Source organism: Anser brachyrhynchus (genome assembly GCF_964034855.1).
Source record: "Anser brachyrhynchus genome assembly, chromosome: 1".
NCBI lineage: Eukaryota > Metazoa > Chordata > Aves > Anseriformes > Anatidae > Anser > Anser brachyrhynchus.
Genome location: NC_137694.1, coordinates 147455508 through 147470467, shown reverse-complemented (window position 1 = coordinate 147470467; position 14960 = coordinate 147455508). Strand labels below are relative to the sequence as shown.

The 14960-nt window shown below is 43.2% G+C and overlaps 1 protein-coding gene across 5 annotated transcripts in view; it reads right to left on the bottom strand.

Moving 5' to 3' along the window:
• The window catches only part of RASA3 (RAS p21 protein activator 3), a 164214-nt gene that overhangs the window by 37915 nt on the left and 111339 nt on the right, over positions 1-14960 (bottom strand). For all 5 annotated transcript variants that reach the window (XM_080577052.1, XM_080577051.1, XM_080577050.1 and 2 more), the window contains one exon: positions 14677-14753. In XM_080577052.1, coding sequence (XP_080433178.1) covers positions 14677-14753 — 77 coding nt within the window. The remainder of the gene's footprint in view (positions 1-14676; positions 14754-14960) is intronic.

Sequence of the window (14960 nt, the reverse complement as noted above, 5' to 3'; positions counted from 1 at the left end):
ATATATTGGAAATAATTATTTACGTCCCACAGAGATGTGCCCTGGTTCACCTTCGTCGTATGTCCTGCTCAGACACAGTTATGTTACAGTACCACGTAGTGTCTGGTGACCGCTGGTCGTGCCTGGAAGAATGAACTGGGGAAAGAACGGGACAAAGTCCCAGCAGATAGAGCGATATTGAACGAAGTACATCAGTATTTGCTTTATTATTGTAATTTTTCAAGCCATTTCCCCCGTGCATTTATTTCTCTCTCTCTCTCTAATCTTTAACAGAACGAACCCTCAGCCACACAACTTCTCTCCAGTCTGCCCTTCCATCTCTTTTACTTGCCTCCAGGAAAGCACTCTCCCATAGGGAGTTCTGTTGTGTTTTTGATGAACAAACACGTTCTGGCTTACAAACAGTAAAACCCATGCCATCCCCTTAACCTCTGAGAGGATTAAAGCTTAGCTGGAGCTACTTTTTTGCCATTCACGTGACAACTCACTTTGCCACACAGATCTGTGGCACTAAATGAAATCTTGTTCTTTCCAAATAAATTGCAAAACTGCACCTAGGACAAGCACTTCACCCTGTGTGTATTCACTTAAAATAAAGGTTGTACTGCATCTGATACATAGGCTCTGAAACATTTCTACACAGCATACATTAAACGCTCAAAACCACCCCCATTGCAGCTTTTGAAATCTCGATAGAGCTTATCCAAGTCACAGGAACAGGCTGTGCAGGCAACTATTTTGGTTTTCCTCTCTGAGATGCTCTCTGAGGCCTCCACACCAAAAGCACAACAGAAACCTTGAAATTCTGAGATTACAGCTGCAGCCCCACGCTAGGACTGCCTTTTCTTCCCTGCTCCCAGATAAGTTTGTAACAGTTACAATCGAGAAAAAGCATTTAAACAGATCCTTAACTTGCATTACCCCAGGTTCCTTCCGGAGCTGGCCCACACAGCTTTTGCAGCCTCTCACAGCACCCAGATCAGCTTTTGGCCTTAGCTGGGAAGCTCGGTGGGTGCAGCACTCGTGGCACGCATGCACGACTCTTCTGAGCACACGACTGCTAGTGGTGATTTCCTTCAGGCACGGCAGAGGAAGGGGAATTGATTGTTTGGGCTCGAGCGACAATTTCTTTCCCAGATATTTGCTGAGGACATTTTACAGCAAAACAGGAACAAATGTTTGTACAAAGCCAACCGATAATAACTAGAAAGCAAATGAAAGCTAATGAGTGCAGCCCCCACTTCCCCAAGTGAATAATATTAGAGACATTATGGGAAAACTGCAGGCAGTGCAAAAACTGTCTCATTAATTATAAAGAAATCCTGTCAATACATACATATCCCTCAAACCACTATCACTTCAAACAAGCTGCAAAAAAATTACCATGTCGGTAGAAGTCTAAATATTTCTCAATAATTTAAAATCACATGGATTTTCCTCTGCTATTAATAAGGGAGCTGTCCTGCAGTTCAAACCATCGAAATCGCTTCCCAATATCAGTTGTAGAAGGACTTGTGAAAACACACATTTACAGAGTACCATCTGTACTCTGTACCAAATAAAGAAAACAGAAGAAAAAGAGGGTGTTAGCCCTGCCGCTCTCAAAGGACAAGGAGTTAATTCATGAGCAGCTCATCCTGTTTATGAGTCAATCACACAAGTGCTGGAAGTTTCATAAAAGCCACTTCAGAAAAATTCTTAGTTAAATTAAAAAAAAAAAAAAAAGGTTAAATTATCTTCGGTGACAGGACCCTGAGGGCTTCAACAAAGACACAAGCTTGCTGAAATTATGAATTGCACTGATTTAGTGACTCTTACTGGCACTCACATCATCATTTCCTCCTGCCTCGGTCTCTGACTTGTAGCCTTAATTATTAACAGGGAGCAAGCGCTGAGCTATGGGAGAGCAAAGGAAAATGGTAAGTAAGGGGAAGGAGTTATTTCTAGCAACTATAGTATAGGAGCAACTCTTTATAGGAGTTATTGCTGTCAACGTTATGATTTTCAGAGGAGATAGAAGACCCAAACACAAGTTGCAGCAAAGCAAGAAGGATGTAAAAATTGTAAGGGAACAGCAACACAAAACAGTAGATGCTATCAGGAAAGGATGAATGTGCTTTAAGGACAGCACTATATTGGTTCTTTTAAGGAAAGGGAAGAAATTTCGATTTGATACAGCATGGCAGGAAGCCAAGGAGCGGGTCAACACGTCAAGGGAGCTGCAGAAGCATTTGTGTTAAGGCAGCATGGTGAGGGCTGTAAGAGGAGGACAGCACAAAGCGACAACAATTAGGATATGCAGCAAATGATTAAAGCCTAGTCAACAGCTTTAGCTCAGCTGACTGGCCCAAGGCAGTATCAAATGGAAGAAGTGAGATACTGTCTGTACAGACAGATAAGGGAAGAAAGAAGATCAAAGACCAAAACACGGCGTGCAAGTCTGAGACCCACAAAGGCTGTTAGGGCCTGTATAACGAAGCTGGACGGTGACACCAAAGTCTCCCATGCTCTTTTCCTTTGCTTGGAAACACAGGCTGGTCTCAATATGATGCCCTGTGCGCTACTTGCAGGGTTTATGGAAAGCAAACCCGATGACCTCCGAGTAAAGCTCTGCTCAAGTTTAATCCGCTGCCAGGAAGGAACTGCGTGCACTTGGCACAATCGCAGTTCAGGACATGCATGCGTGTCACTGTGTACATGCATGAGCACATCAGCAAACAAAACGAGCTGCATGAACATGCCCATTTTCCCCTCCACCATCGAACCATGGCCACAAACATCTCCCACCACTGGACAGACTGATAATGTTAAGAAACGAAGGATGACAAAACGAAGAAGCTAGTTTGGGGATGACTGGAATTATTTCGGAGATTAAGTGTGATATGTGGCAAGGCAAACATTACCAAAAAAACAATTTAGGAAGCTCCCAAATAAAAAGCTTTTGAGCCTACTGGCAGGGACCTGACTATGTGGTAAGTAAAGGTAAGAAAGAGGGAAGAGACTAAAACCAGAAGCTTTACAGAACTCAAGACAGAAGGAAATTTTCAACTATAAGAAACAACAAAAAAAGAGCACAACAGGAGCAGCATACCCTTAACTTACCCAAAGGCTCCCTCTCTAACTGGTGAGTAAGGATTTCCTCCTGAGGGGTGAGGACAGGCAAGCCAAGCAGCTATCCCAGGTCGGCCACAGGCGGTAATGGTGTACATAACATTTTTGACACGCTGGTAAGCAACCTTAATAGACCTTCACCTGCAATAACTGGTTGAGCACGAAGTACAGCAGATTGGAGGGAAGCATCTAAACGTCGTGCCACCAACACACTTCAACCACGGGGCACAATAACCCAGCTGGATCCAACCTCAGCAATTCTTGGGGTGGCAGCAGGGCACAAGGGAGAGCACAGGAAGGAAAGGCAAGGGAACGAGAGGGTTTAAACAAAAGCAGTGACAGAGTGAAAGCCCAGCAAGTGTCTTCTCATCACTACCTAGTCCAAGGATAATGTTTTCTCTACTAAATAAATCCTTGATGACTCTTTTACACAGATTCCCACATCATTTTTACTTCTAATTAGATGTATGATAGCAGCAAATATATCTTTCTAAATGAAAAGATGGAATAGCTCAGAGTTAAAAACAAAATTAGTAGTTATTCGTGGATCTGAAAAGCAAACAAAAGTGCCTCCGAACTGCATGGAGGCTACAACCTTCTGCACTGGACATGCCTTGGCTCACCTCAGGGAGGTGTGACTTTTAATACTTTAAAAACATAATTTTAAACAGCTCAGAACAACTTTTGGCATTCATTTATATGAATAATCGGATCATCTGTGATCTTGATTAACAGTACTTATAATTAAAGGGTTTTGATCTTCCCTGCAGATGCAGTACTTGCATTAAGGAATTCAAATTAAGCTGATTCATCACCACTGCTGAAACCTGAGGACAGTTAAGTTGCCAACCAGGTCCCAAAGTAATGCTGAGGCACCGAATTCATTTTGATAAGAGAACTGGACTAAGGTTACGTAACTTATGGCACAGTGCTCTCTTCTAAGTAGAATTCAAGAAATAATATTGATACCTTGATGCTGTCCAGGTTTAGGAAACTAAAAAGACCTTAACATATCCCACTGTGGTTACAGACTATGCAGTAACCAAGCAGGGGAGAGAAAAAAAAAAAAAAAAAAAACAAGTCATAGAGTATTGGGTATTTAACAGTAAAATTGTATCCTCAAGAACCACTTTTTTATTAAAAAATAAAGCACATTAAATATGTTCAAGCAGAACTGCGGAGTCTTCTCTAGTTACCCAAACAGCAACCCCCAGATCAGGCTTGCTAAGTTCCATTTATCTCCATTTTTACAGCAAGGCAGATGGAGCTATTCGTTCCAAGAAGCACAAGCATCACAGGCATCAGAAGACACAGTTTGGAATAAACTTTCCCATGAAATTAACTTTAAAAAAAAAATCCTTAATGTCTCTGATTTGGCAAGAAGAGAGATCACATAGCGGTTCATAAACCATTCACGTAAAAAACAGCTGTCACAAAACGTTGACTTGATTTAAATTGTTCCCCTGGTCCTTCAAGGCCACTTACTTCATTGTGACACTTGATTATGCTAAAATTAATAAAATTCAGACGCACTGAAACATCTCACAGAAGGCAAAACACGTGCAGCTTTTCAGAGCTAGCCTAACACTTTCACAGATCAACTGCTGTCCCTTCTTCTGATCGGTACTGGTATATACTGGTATGATTGTTGGTACCCTGTGTTCCTCCTCCAGCCTATCCCCTATCCCATTAGCAGTGAAACCTCCTAAAATACCAGTAAACTTGGTTATTTTAGCAGGAGCAATGCATTACATGTATCATGGACAGTTTCTGCTGGCACACCGTTCTTTCTACCCTGAAAGGGCAGTCATATCCTAAGCTCAGCTAAAACCTGTGACAGTCCATCTCAAAGGCGGCTCTGCTTCCCAAGATGTGGTTATATGGTTGTTGGTGCAGCACTGAGATCCGCGGTGATGAGACACAATGCAAAGCAAGCTCTCTTTAAAAGAAGTTTACAGCGTCTTGTCACTTTACATCTTCTCAAGGCAAAACAAGATGCAAATGAGGGCATGGTCAGGTAGGCACTCTGGTAGAACCAGCTGTAATTAGTAGCCCACACCAGGTTTATAATCCCAGTTGTTACACAAACGGTTCATACTCGCATTAAGCTTCTCCTTGTATTTTGGGACCAAAAGAAAACATCTGAATCACATAGTCTGACCTCCTTCATTACAGCGATGAAATCTCTCAACTGAAGTTGTGTGCTGAGCTCATGATGTCTGCAGCATCCCCAGAGCACCTACTTGATAGAAATCCAGACCAAACTCAAAGGACTTGCAATGATTAAAACATCCTCACAATGTTCTACAGGAAATTGTTCGCTGATTAATGATAATGAAATAAAAAAAAAAATGCTCTAATACTTGTTTCCCACTAGATTACCCTTTAGCTCCCAACCACTGAGTATCACTCTGGTCAGAACAAGTATATCATACAATCAGAAGGGCCCTCCTCTGAATACAGTACATGCCAGGGTTTCATCACTTAGAGGTTTTTCTTTCATAACTCAAACACTGTCACTGCAAGACACATTTACCAGGTCTTCAGGTCTTCTTGTAGCTCTTCCGTAGACTCTTTCAAGTTAACAGCATCCTTTTTAGCAGGGCATCCTAAAGATACAGGCTCTGAGAAAAGCATATTTGTCTACATTTAGCCAAACCCCCCAAAGTGATTTTTTGGGAATCAGCTGGTGATTCCCACAAAACATGAAATAGTGGCAGAGATGTCATGAGATACCCTGGTTTTATGCATTTTGATAAATCCTCTGGCTGGGTAGAGAAGAGATCCCCAGGAGAGACCCCCAGGGAGGAAAGGGCTGCAGATGACAGAGGTTCAGTGAATCTCTGGAGCCTTTGGCTCACCCAGCGGTGCCCACATGGCGAGATCCTGCCGTCACACCTCTCACCGGTGTGGTTAGGCTAGCAGGGCAGGAAACTGGGCCATCCTTGTCAAACGACAAGGGCAACGCCAAGCGCAGCTGGGACATCTGCAGTTGTGCAGAGCCTAAACTGAATTATTGCTTCTGTTTGAAGCTCATTCAAAATTACTACAAAACCCTCAGCTTGGAAGCGAGTCAACCGCAGAATGAGTTAAAATTAATTGCAGGCGCTGCCGCCTCCAAGAGCACAGCCCCCTTGCCAATTTCTGTTCTTCTTCAAAGGGTGCCTTGCCTTTTCTGTCAAAGCATTTCCCTTTTCTCGTTTTATTTCAGGGAGCAAAACGAGGAGGAACCAGCAAACTACCTCGCACAGTGAGAAGAGTGGGACAGCAAAAGCAACTGATCTAAAAGTGCTATTATATTAAAAAAAAACAAAAAACACTAAAAGACTTAATCTCTCCAGCTTACACGTGCTTGGCACATTACAAATATGTAATTATCAACATAGCTAAAGTATTTCATAATCAAACTCTGACAATGCCAGAAAATGGCATCCATGACAAAGGTCTACACCAAGAGGTCCAAAACCAAAAAAACAATGCGGAAGACAGCTGGTGATACCAGCTCTCAGTCACAGTACATAACCAGCTAAGCTCCCAGTGCAGCAGTGTACCCAGCAACACGAACACCATTTCTAGCTCACGGTGATGGAGGTATTTTCTCATTATTGTCACATACACAGGCAGATTTCTTGCAATGGTTTCCTCTCAACAAATAGTTCTGTGAAGAATAGAGCTAACGAAGGGTGTTTCCTATGTATTGTGTACTGTCTTAACTCTCTTTACACTTACTAAAAAACAAAACAAAACATAAAAAACAACTTCAACACCTGTGACTTCCCCTTCACCCTGCAGCTTCCCCTATTACTGATCTTACTTTGATGCCCTCGGCTCCCTGTGCTGCTACCTTGCAAGTGCTGCTCTTGCAGCAACAGACAAAACACTTTCAGAGAAAAGTGCGATTTCTACGTTTCATCATATCCTGCCACATTGCTCCTTCCAGGCTCTTTCTAGTTGTGCCCAATGAAAGGACGAGAGGCAACGGGCACAAACTGAGGCACAGGAGGATCCTGCTCAATATGAGGGGGCGCTTCTTTACCGTGAGGGTGACAGAGCACTGGAACAGGTTGCCCAGAGAGGCTGTGGGGTCTCCTTCTCTGGAGATATTCAAACCCTGCCTGGATGCCATCCTGTGCAACGTGCTCTAGGGGTGATCGTGCTCAGCAGAGGGGTTGGACTGGGTGATCTTCAGAGGTCCTTCCAACCTCGGCCATTCTGTGATTCCTCTAGAAGCTTTGCTAGCATTGGTTTTGGATGGTACCTGCCACAGAACTCCAACAATCATTCGGAACGAAGCAGCACATAAATTTACCTTCGTATTACGCTAAATACTGTGTACATCAAAGAAACTTTTGATACAGGTCATGTTGCAAGACAGCTCACTGTTTTACCCTAGAACATCACCCCCAGTCCACCCTAACACTGTGACCTCGAGTTCAGTTCAAAGTTAAAAATCACTTATTAGCAGGATTTATGCTTGAACAATTTGCCTCAATGCATAATCCCTGGCTATGTTTACTCTAGCTAAAACGGGAAGTCCCCTCGTGTTATTTAAAAAGTGGCACTTACTGCTGAAATAGACTGACTTGGAACAGTCACATTCTAGTCTTGCATTACAAAATCGGTCCTAGACGCATCCCACGGAGTCATGCGACAATTCGATCTCAAAATGGGGAGCGTCTTAAAACATGCTCTGCCTGAGGTGGACTACTGCCAAGAGCCCTAATCAGAGATGTTGCTCTTAATTAGGGTTGCAGATGAAGAAACCTGCTCTTGAGTAAACTGAACGACTTTCAGGAACAGAGGAGAAGCACCGAAGAAGTACTCAATAAAAAAAAAAAAAAGAAAGAAGGGTGAAGCAGAAATTTCATTTAGTGGGAAATTCTGCAGCAGGAAGAGGTGATATTTAGATGTGGGGTGGTTTGATGGAGAGTGAACAATTTTAATATGGTTTAGGCTACAAAACAGTTGAGACAAGTCCTGGTGGGGATAGAGGAGCAAAGGGGAGAGAACTACTCGGATGGCAGGCAGTTTAACCTCAACACCACAAGAGCTGGGAGAAAGGAAAATCCATGTATTGCGCTAACGATACGTATGAATTCCTTCTCTCTTCCCTCCCTACTCCCCCAAACCCACAGCATTGCAGCACTACGTGATAAAATACCAGAAACGATACAGTTTCATCTGTGAGCAATTTTCCCCCATGAGTTTGTTATGAAACGCATACGGGATTAAAAGCACGACCAAGATGCCATCCTGCAGGAAAAGGCATAGCTTGATGCAGGGTATGCTCTCTAGAGAAAGGAGATTGTGGTGCATTTTAATGGATGCATGCATTTATTGAAAATTAAGCCTTGAAACTACTTTACACCCTCATTGGTATTCCTTACCAGCAGCAAACAAAAGTTGATTTTCTTCAAAATCCTGTGGGGTGCACTGATCAACACATACATTAAACTATCTTGCTTGTAGTCAGCAATACCATTTTCTCCTAGCTGATTCAGCTCATATTTCAAGCAGGAAAATAAGCTTCATTTGACCCTGAAGCGAGTTCAAAGCTGGCTGCAGGCTGTATTTCTCTGCAGAGGAGTAGAAATGCATCTAAAGCAGCACACAAGCATATGTTCTCTAAACCCAGCATCATCAAACCCATGTGGCAAGGTGGCTCACGGACTGACTTTGAACAGAATTCTAATGAATCCTTTTAATTTGGAAAAGAAAAATACTGGACGGCGCAGCACCCGTCTTGTGTGTCATAGATACATTGTAGCTGTGCATTTCAGAGTCCCTCACGGATCCAAGCCTTTTGATACTTTCTTTACTTATTCCCGGGAACTGATGAAGATAGTTATCTGAAGAAACCAGCTCCAACATAAACAAGAAAAGCAGGAAGCAACCTAATTAGTGAAGGAAAATTCTCGGATGACTCAAAGATGATGCCTGTCTGTTTTAATTTTATACAAAGGTCTGAAGGACTAGCTGTACTCCCGTAGTTTTTCAAGGTGTCTGCAAATGCAATCACTGGTGACAACAGCAAACCTTCGCTGGTCAAGATGGGATCATGTTTTCCTCTAACTCTTAAATTAGGATTCAGACTGCTAATCCACAAACAGGAATAGCCTTTATCTCAGCCCCTCCAACTAGACACGACACACGTGGCTTTGCCCTTCAGGAACTGTGACTAGCAAAACACGGAGACTCGAATTTTCAGAAGAGAGCACCATTTACGTTAACATGAGGAATGTCACATCGTGCAAGAGAATTTTAAGCGGTTTAGTTTAAAACAGTTTCAAGTCAGGCTGGTTTTAGGGCACTGGTTGCCCATCTGTGAGCAATGGGCTGCCCACACCACCTCCCAGCAATGCTCACGTGAGCAGTTCAAAAGCCAAGTCAGGTGCTGCCCACCACATGGTGGACAAGGCTGGGGAGCCACCACCACATCCCGGCACGCCCAACCCTAAGCAGAGACCTTCTGCTTTAACCATGCTTGACAAATGACTCCTTCCTCCTTACCTTCCTCTCCAGAAGGGCTTTCAAAGCTCTTCAATACCCACAGCTCAGTCGCCGTTCTCTTAATGACCCTTGAAGTGTTTATCTTAGAGATGTTGTATCTGCTTATTGCTTCCTTTCCTGCTTGCCCTTGCAAACAGCCCGTTTAACTCTGTTCCGCATGGTCAGAAGGCATCTCACAGAGCTCTCAAGAGAGTTGCACAGCGTTTACATTTAATTCATAAATTAATGCCGAGCAGCCCCGTCTCTGCACCAGGGCCACGAATGCTTCATTTATCAAATAAAACTTTGGCATTGCTAATGAGTTTGCAGACTCGTGCATTGCTCTGGAAAACTGTACATAAACTACATATGAAAGACAGCGGTGGCTGCTGCAGCTGTGGAAATTTACCATGGGGGAGAAAGAACAAAAGGAGGAGCAGAGCGGGGGGAAAGCTCTCCAGAGCAGATGTTTCTGAGCTTTTTTAAACCTCGGAGACAAGACATAAGACAACACTTGAAGGAGCAGCTGGGGACACTGAATAAATGCAGACATTTAAATGTGACTAATTACACACACATGCTGGAATTCACAGAGGAAGATCGGGGAGCCAGACTCCCAGCTCACGCTGACTTTCACCAGGAGCTCAGCGGCCCGCTCCTTTCAGCATTCTGGCAGTCAGATGTCATCGTGCTAAATACAGAACGCCGCTTCGAAATGTTTCCCCTGCTAGCATAACCCATGTGAAGCCTACAGATTTCTACAAAGTTATCTGCAGGAACCCCTCTCTTTATATTAAACAGTATATATGGATCCCTCCTTTTTATTAATTAGATAAAAATGTGTACATATCCACTGGTCCTAGCGTTTGTTGCTCTGTGAGGTGACAGAACCGTGTCTCAATGAGCCCAGAGGTCTTAAAGCCTCTGGGGGACCACCCTTCTGTGTTAAACCCAAGTGTGCTGCACAGAATCTGCTCTGAAGACGGTGGGGAAAGCTTTCCAAAAGATGCAGGGCTTCCTTCTGAGCACTTGCTGTTGTGAAGCAGGAAGGCTATCTGTGTACACACTGTCCAAGACTTAGCTCAAGCTCTTCAGCCTGACATGGCTGCAGAAGGAGCACCTTTCCCTGATCCCTGCTGACCGCGCAGAGGGCCGGGAAGGCTGTAGCTGTAAATAGCATGGAGGAAGACAACTCGAGATCTTCTGAGAGTGAAGGACAGAGCATGGAGAACCAGACCCTATAGAGGGGGAAAACAGACCCTAAGGAATAAGACTTTTCCCTAGCACCCTGTGTACTCATGATGACTCACTTTATGGCACAGCCGTAGTGTAGTTACATGAAGGTACCAGGCTGCAAAGTCCACGTTTTCTTTTATCTGACAAGCACTTTGGCAAAGGGCTGTGCTTGCTAAGCTGTAGGCATCCTCTCTCTATACGACACGAACGTACATCATTTGGACTAGATGATCCCTGAAGGTCCCTTCCACAACTATTCTATCAAACCTCTGCACCCCGAGTCCTGTAACAGGGACACGAGAGACTCCCAGAGACCCAGCTGACACTGTCCCGCTCACTCACTCGAACCACCAGGTTTTGCAGCGATTCCACAGAGGGAAACCACACGTAGCAAAGTGCTCCCAGATGAAGGATGCAAAAAGGAAGAGTTTTGGTTTTTACAGGGGATGACAGCAGGAGCCGCCTGGGGACACAAGTCGGAATGTGGAGCCTGCATCTGTATTGTCAGCCTAACTTTTAAATTCACTAATGCTTCTCATCATTAGCTCTTTTGCAGAGATTCGGTCTGGGAGATGGTGCTGTAGCAGCTGGCAGAGAACTAGGGCCTCTGAAGGGCTCTGATGAAGCACAGCAGCTTACTGGTTTAGGGCTAAATGGAAGTACTGAATACCTCCTAGGGAGAAGCTATTAGGTAACAGTTGTTAAACTCTTTTTTTTTTTTTGCTTCCTCTGCAGAGGCTAAGGAAGATCACATACCTTTAGCATTTTAAATAATCTACTACTTAACGTTCAAGAGCTCAGCGCTTTGCAATTTTAATTTGCCTTCCCATTCAGATGAATTTTCCCATCCAGCTGACTGTTCCCAGTGCTCCACAGGGCTGCAGACTGGCTGAGCAAGGCTTCAGCTGCTGCTGAGGCTTTCTGGAGTACAGAGGTGGCGGCAATGCATGCAGGCACAGAGGGCACAGTACTGAAGATGTGAGCTGTGCATTGGCTGGTAAGAAACCCCGTCTTTATTTATTTTCTGGATAGGCAAAAAAAAAAAAAAAAAAGCTTCCAATTAGTCCTAGTTTTCATTCAGCCCACATACGTGCTTTTAAAATGAAAGCTGCCCACTGGAAGTAGTTTCTGTTCTCCTTGCAGACCCAAATTGTTTAATTGGCTATATCTACGTGCCAATTTGCAGGAGAGCATTCATCTTTCTGCAGTGAAGAGTCTCCAAATTAATTTAAGGGGAAAAAAAAGGAAATCAAGGGAGTCCACAGGATGACAATTCACAAGTTCTTGCTCATGCTTTTACAGGTTTGTCTTACTTGCTCACTGCAATAAACTCAGAAGCTGTCCACAAAAAAAAGAATCAGTTATTTTCACAAAGTCCAGTTGGTAGCTGCCCTCCTCTAATTCACCCAGCCTCTGCTTTTCATTCATGAACTACCTGAAACAAAGGTTCTGCCTCACCCACCTGTGCCATTCTTCTCACTGGCAACTTCTGGCTCCACAGACATTCAGTCAAGCATTGCTTAATTACTGCTGTCTTTTCTTACATGCCTAGGCACTAGAGCCAAACTGCCTATGAACAAACCTGAATGAGATTTCAGATAGTGTAGAAAAATGTTACAGAGATGCAGTTTGCTGTGTACCTTCCTAAACAAAAGGTGCAGGATGAAGAAATTGCCAGATTACATTTAAATGTAGTGTTTTTTTGTTTTGTTTTGTGTTTTTTTTCCTGTTATCATTCCCCATACCTTTTCTTTCTTCTTCCCTTCTGCTTTCTCACTTACAAGACACATTGCCATAAAAACTTGCACCAATGGAATTACATATGCTAGAAATATTTCTACTTCTGATTTCCCTTATCTACAGCTTAGCTCTACTCCTATCTATCACCCAGACAACAAATAGCTGTGGAAACTGGCCAGAGCCAAATACAGTGCTCAGGTAGGCTGCAGAAAGCAGAAGACAGCGGAAAAGTTGACTTCAGCAGACAAAAGATTGCTTGGGCTCTGATTTTCAGGTTGTTTCTAAGAGCCAAGAGCTAGCTGTAAATCAAGAAAACCTCTGAGCATTAAAATTCAGTGCTTAAAACCTCAAAAACTGTCTACACATTTGAACTAATGCATTGTATTTACTGAACAATACCTTCCAAATCAAAGTTGCAGAATGCTTCACAAGCCAATCTAGGTATTTCCTCTGTATTGTGCAGAGTGAAAGGAATAATCTTCAAACCAAGGCCACAGCAGCAAGAATAAGAATAAAGATTTAAAACCTGTCTGGTCAAATGAATAGAAAGATAGAAAAAAACGCTGCACACTGCCATAGTGTAAAGGTTGACATTACCTTATTGCTTTTAATGAAGCAAGAAGCTGTATGTGTAACATGTTAAGAAGGACCTTTTCTGACATCTATTTGTAGCATTTTAAGAATTTCACTGAAAAAAAAAGCATTGGGATTACAATGCCACCAGATCTTATTTGACTGAAGACAAAACCTTTAAAAGAAAGCTGGCTGTAGTATGGCATACTCCCTCAGAACAAAACGAAGCGAGGCAAACACTTCTGAAGGTCCTTCAGTGCATCACCTAACTATTCAAAACAGTCCGTGGGGAGAGTGGAAGGATGTTCCTGTTGAAGTGCTGGCAGAGAACCAGACATCACAGGCTTTTACCTCACAGTTGGAGTTCATAAGATATAGGCAGAGGCCTTTGCTGCTGTATTATATCGCTAAGGAGAGCATTGCAGACCTTCAGAAAGGCTAGAGCCTAATGATAAGCCCAGTGTCCTGTATGTCCCATACACATATATTCTCTCACACAGCAGACACGGAGCAGGGTAGAAAGACAATAAACCATCTTTTTCCACTTCGTATTTTCCCCTCTTCTGCAAAGCCTGAGGACCTATGGCAACAGAAATGACACTCCAACAAAAGATGCCGGCCTAGGACTTGGTAGTTGCAGGTTTGAACCTGGTTTCTTAGAATGCGTTTGATCATCATCACTTGGTCATATGCAAATTGCACAATGGCAATTTGACAAAAAAATGACAAAAAGTGTCCTTGGGTAGCAGTGAAATGAAGGCTGGGCCCTTCAAGTGCTGCAGAGCCATTCTGACATAACTTCTGACCTGAAGGAGGTACAGCTCTGTTCAAGTGGCTCTGTGCCCTGGTTAATAAATTCACTGGAGATCAGAGCCTACACAGCAACTTTCACCAGACCATGCCTGCCATTCACTATGCCTCACCGCAGTTTTTAAAAATCATCAGACTGCCGGGAGAAATATTTCAAAGACACCTACTCACAGAGCTCTGGCGGGACTGGATGGCTAGAGGATATATGCACAGGCATGCAAAGATTGCATACTCCAGCACCTCCTCACCAACCTAGTGAGCCTCTAGCGAGCCTAGAAGGACGGAGATCAACCACGTGGCTCTCGTGCACTTGTTAACAGGTCCCAGCTGTAAGGACTACCACGACAGCTTATTGACAAAGCTTTGGCAAAGGCAATAACAAAGCAATGTCACATACTGGTCCGAAAACAGGGCTGGTCAGAACTTCACTAGGAGAGCATTTTTCTATTGAAACAATTGCCAAATTGTTTCATCTAAAAGTATTAGGAAGAAAATTATGTAGATTATAGGGAGAAAAGGAGAATGAAAAAACATCTCATTCTATAAATTTTTAAGGATACCACTGATTAAGGACAATTAGTAAATAAGTTCAGAGCATAAGAACATTTGATTTCCAGTCAATGTTTTGATCCCTCCAACTATTTTTAAATGAGGCACTGCACACTATATTTAACTATTATGTTTCTCATCACTCTGCAGTTACATTTTAAATCCTACCGTGTTGCGAGTTTATGGCAGACGACACCAGTGTCTGTTATGACTTCACTCAGTCTCAGCTCAAGGTGGACCTTTCCCTGAAACAAACAAACAAACAAAAAAAAACACATGAAAAATCGGTGTTATGCAAAGCCAGCCACCCCATTCCAGCTTAAAACAAAGAAAGTCAGTTAATGCAAGCAATTTCAGAAGGAGTATAAAGACTAGTTAACAGTTGTACAGGTGAGCTATTTCACTTGCTAAGGAATCCAGATTAGTAGACATTTCACTCAGTTGCAGTGCAT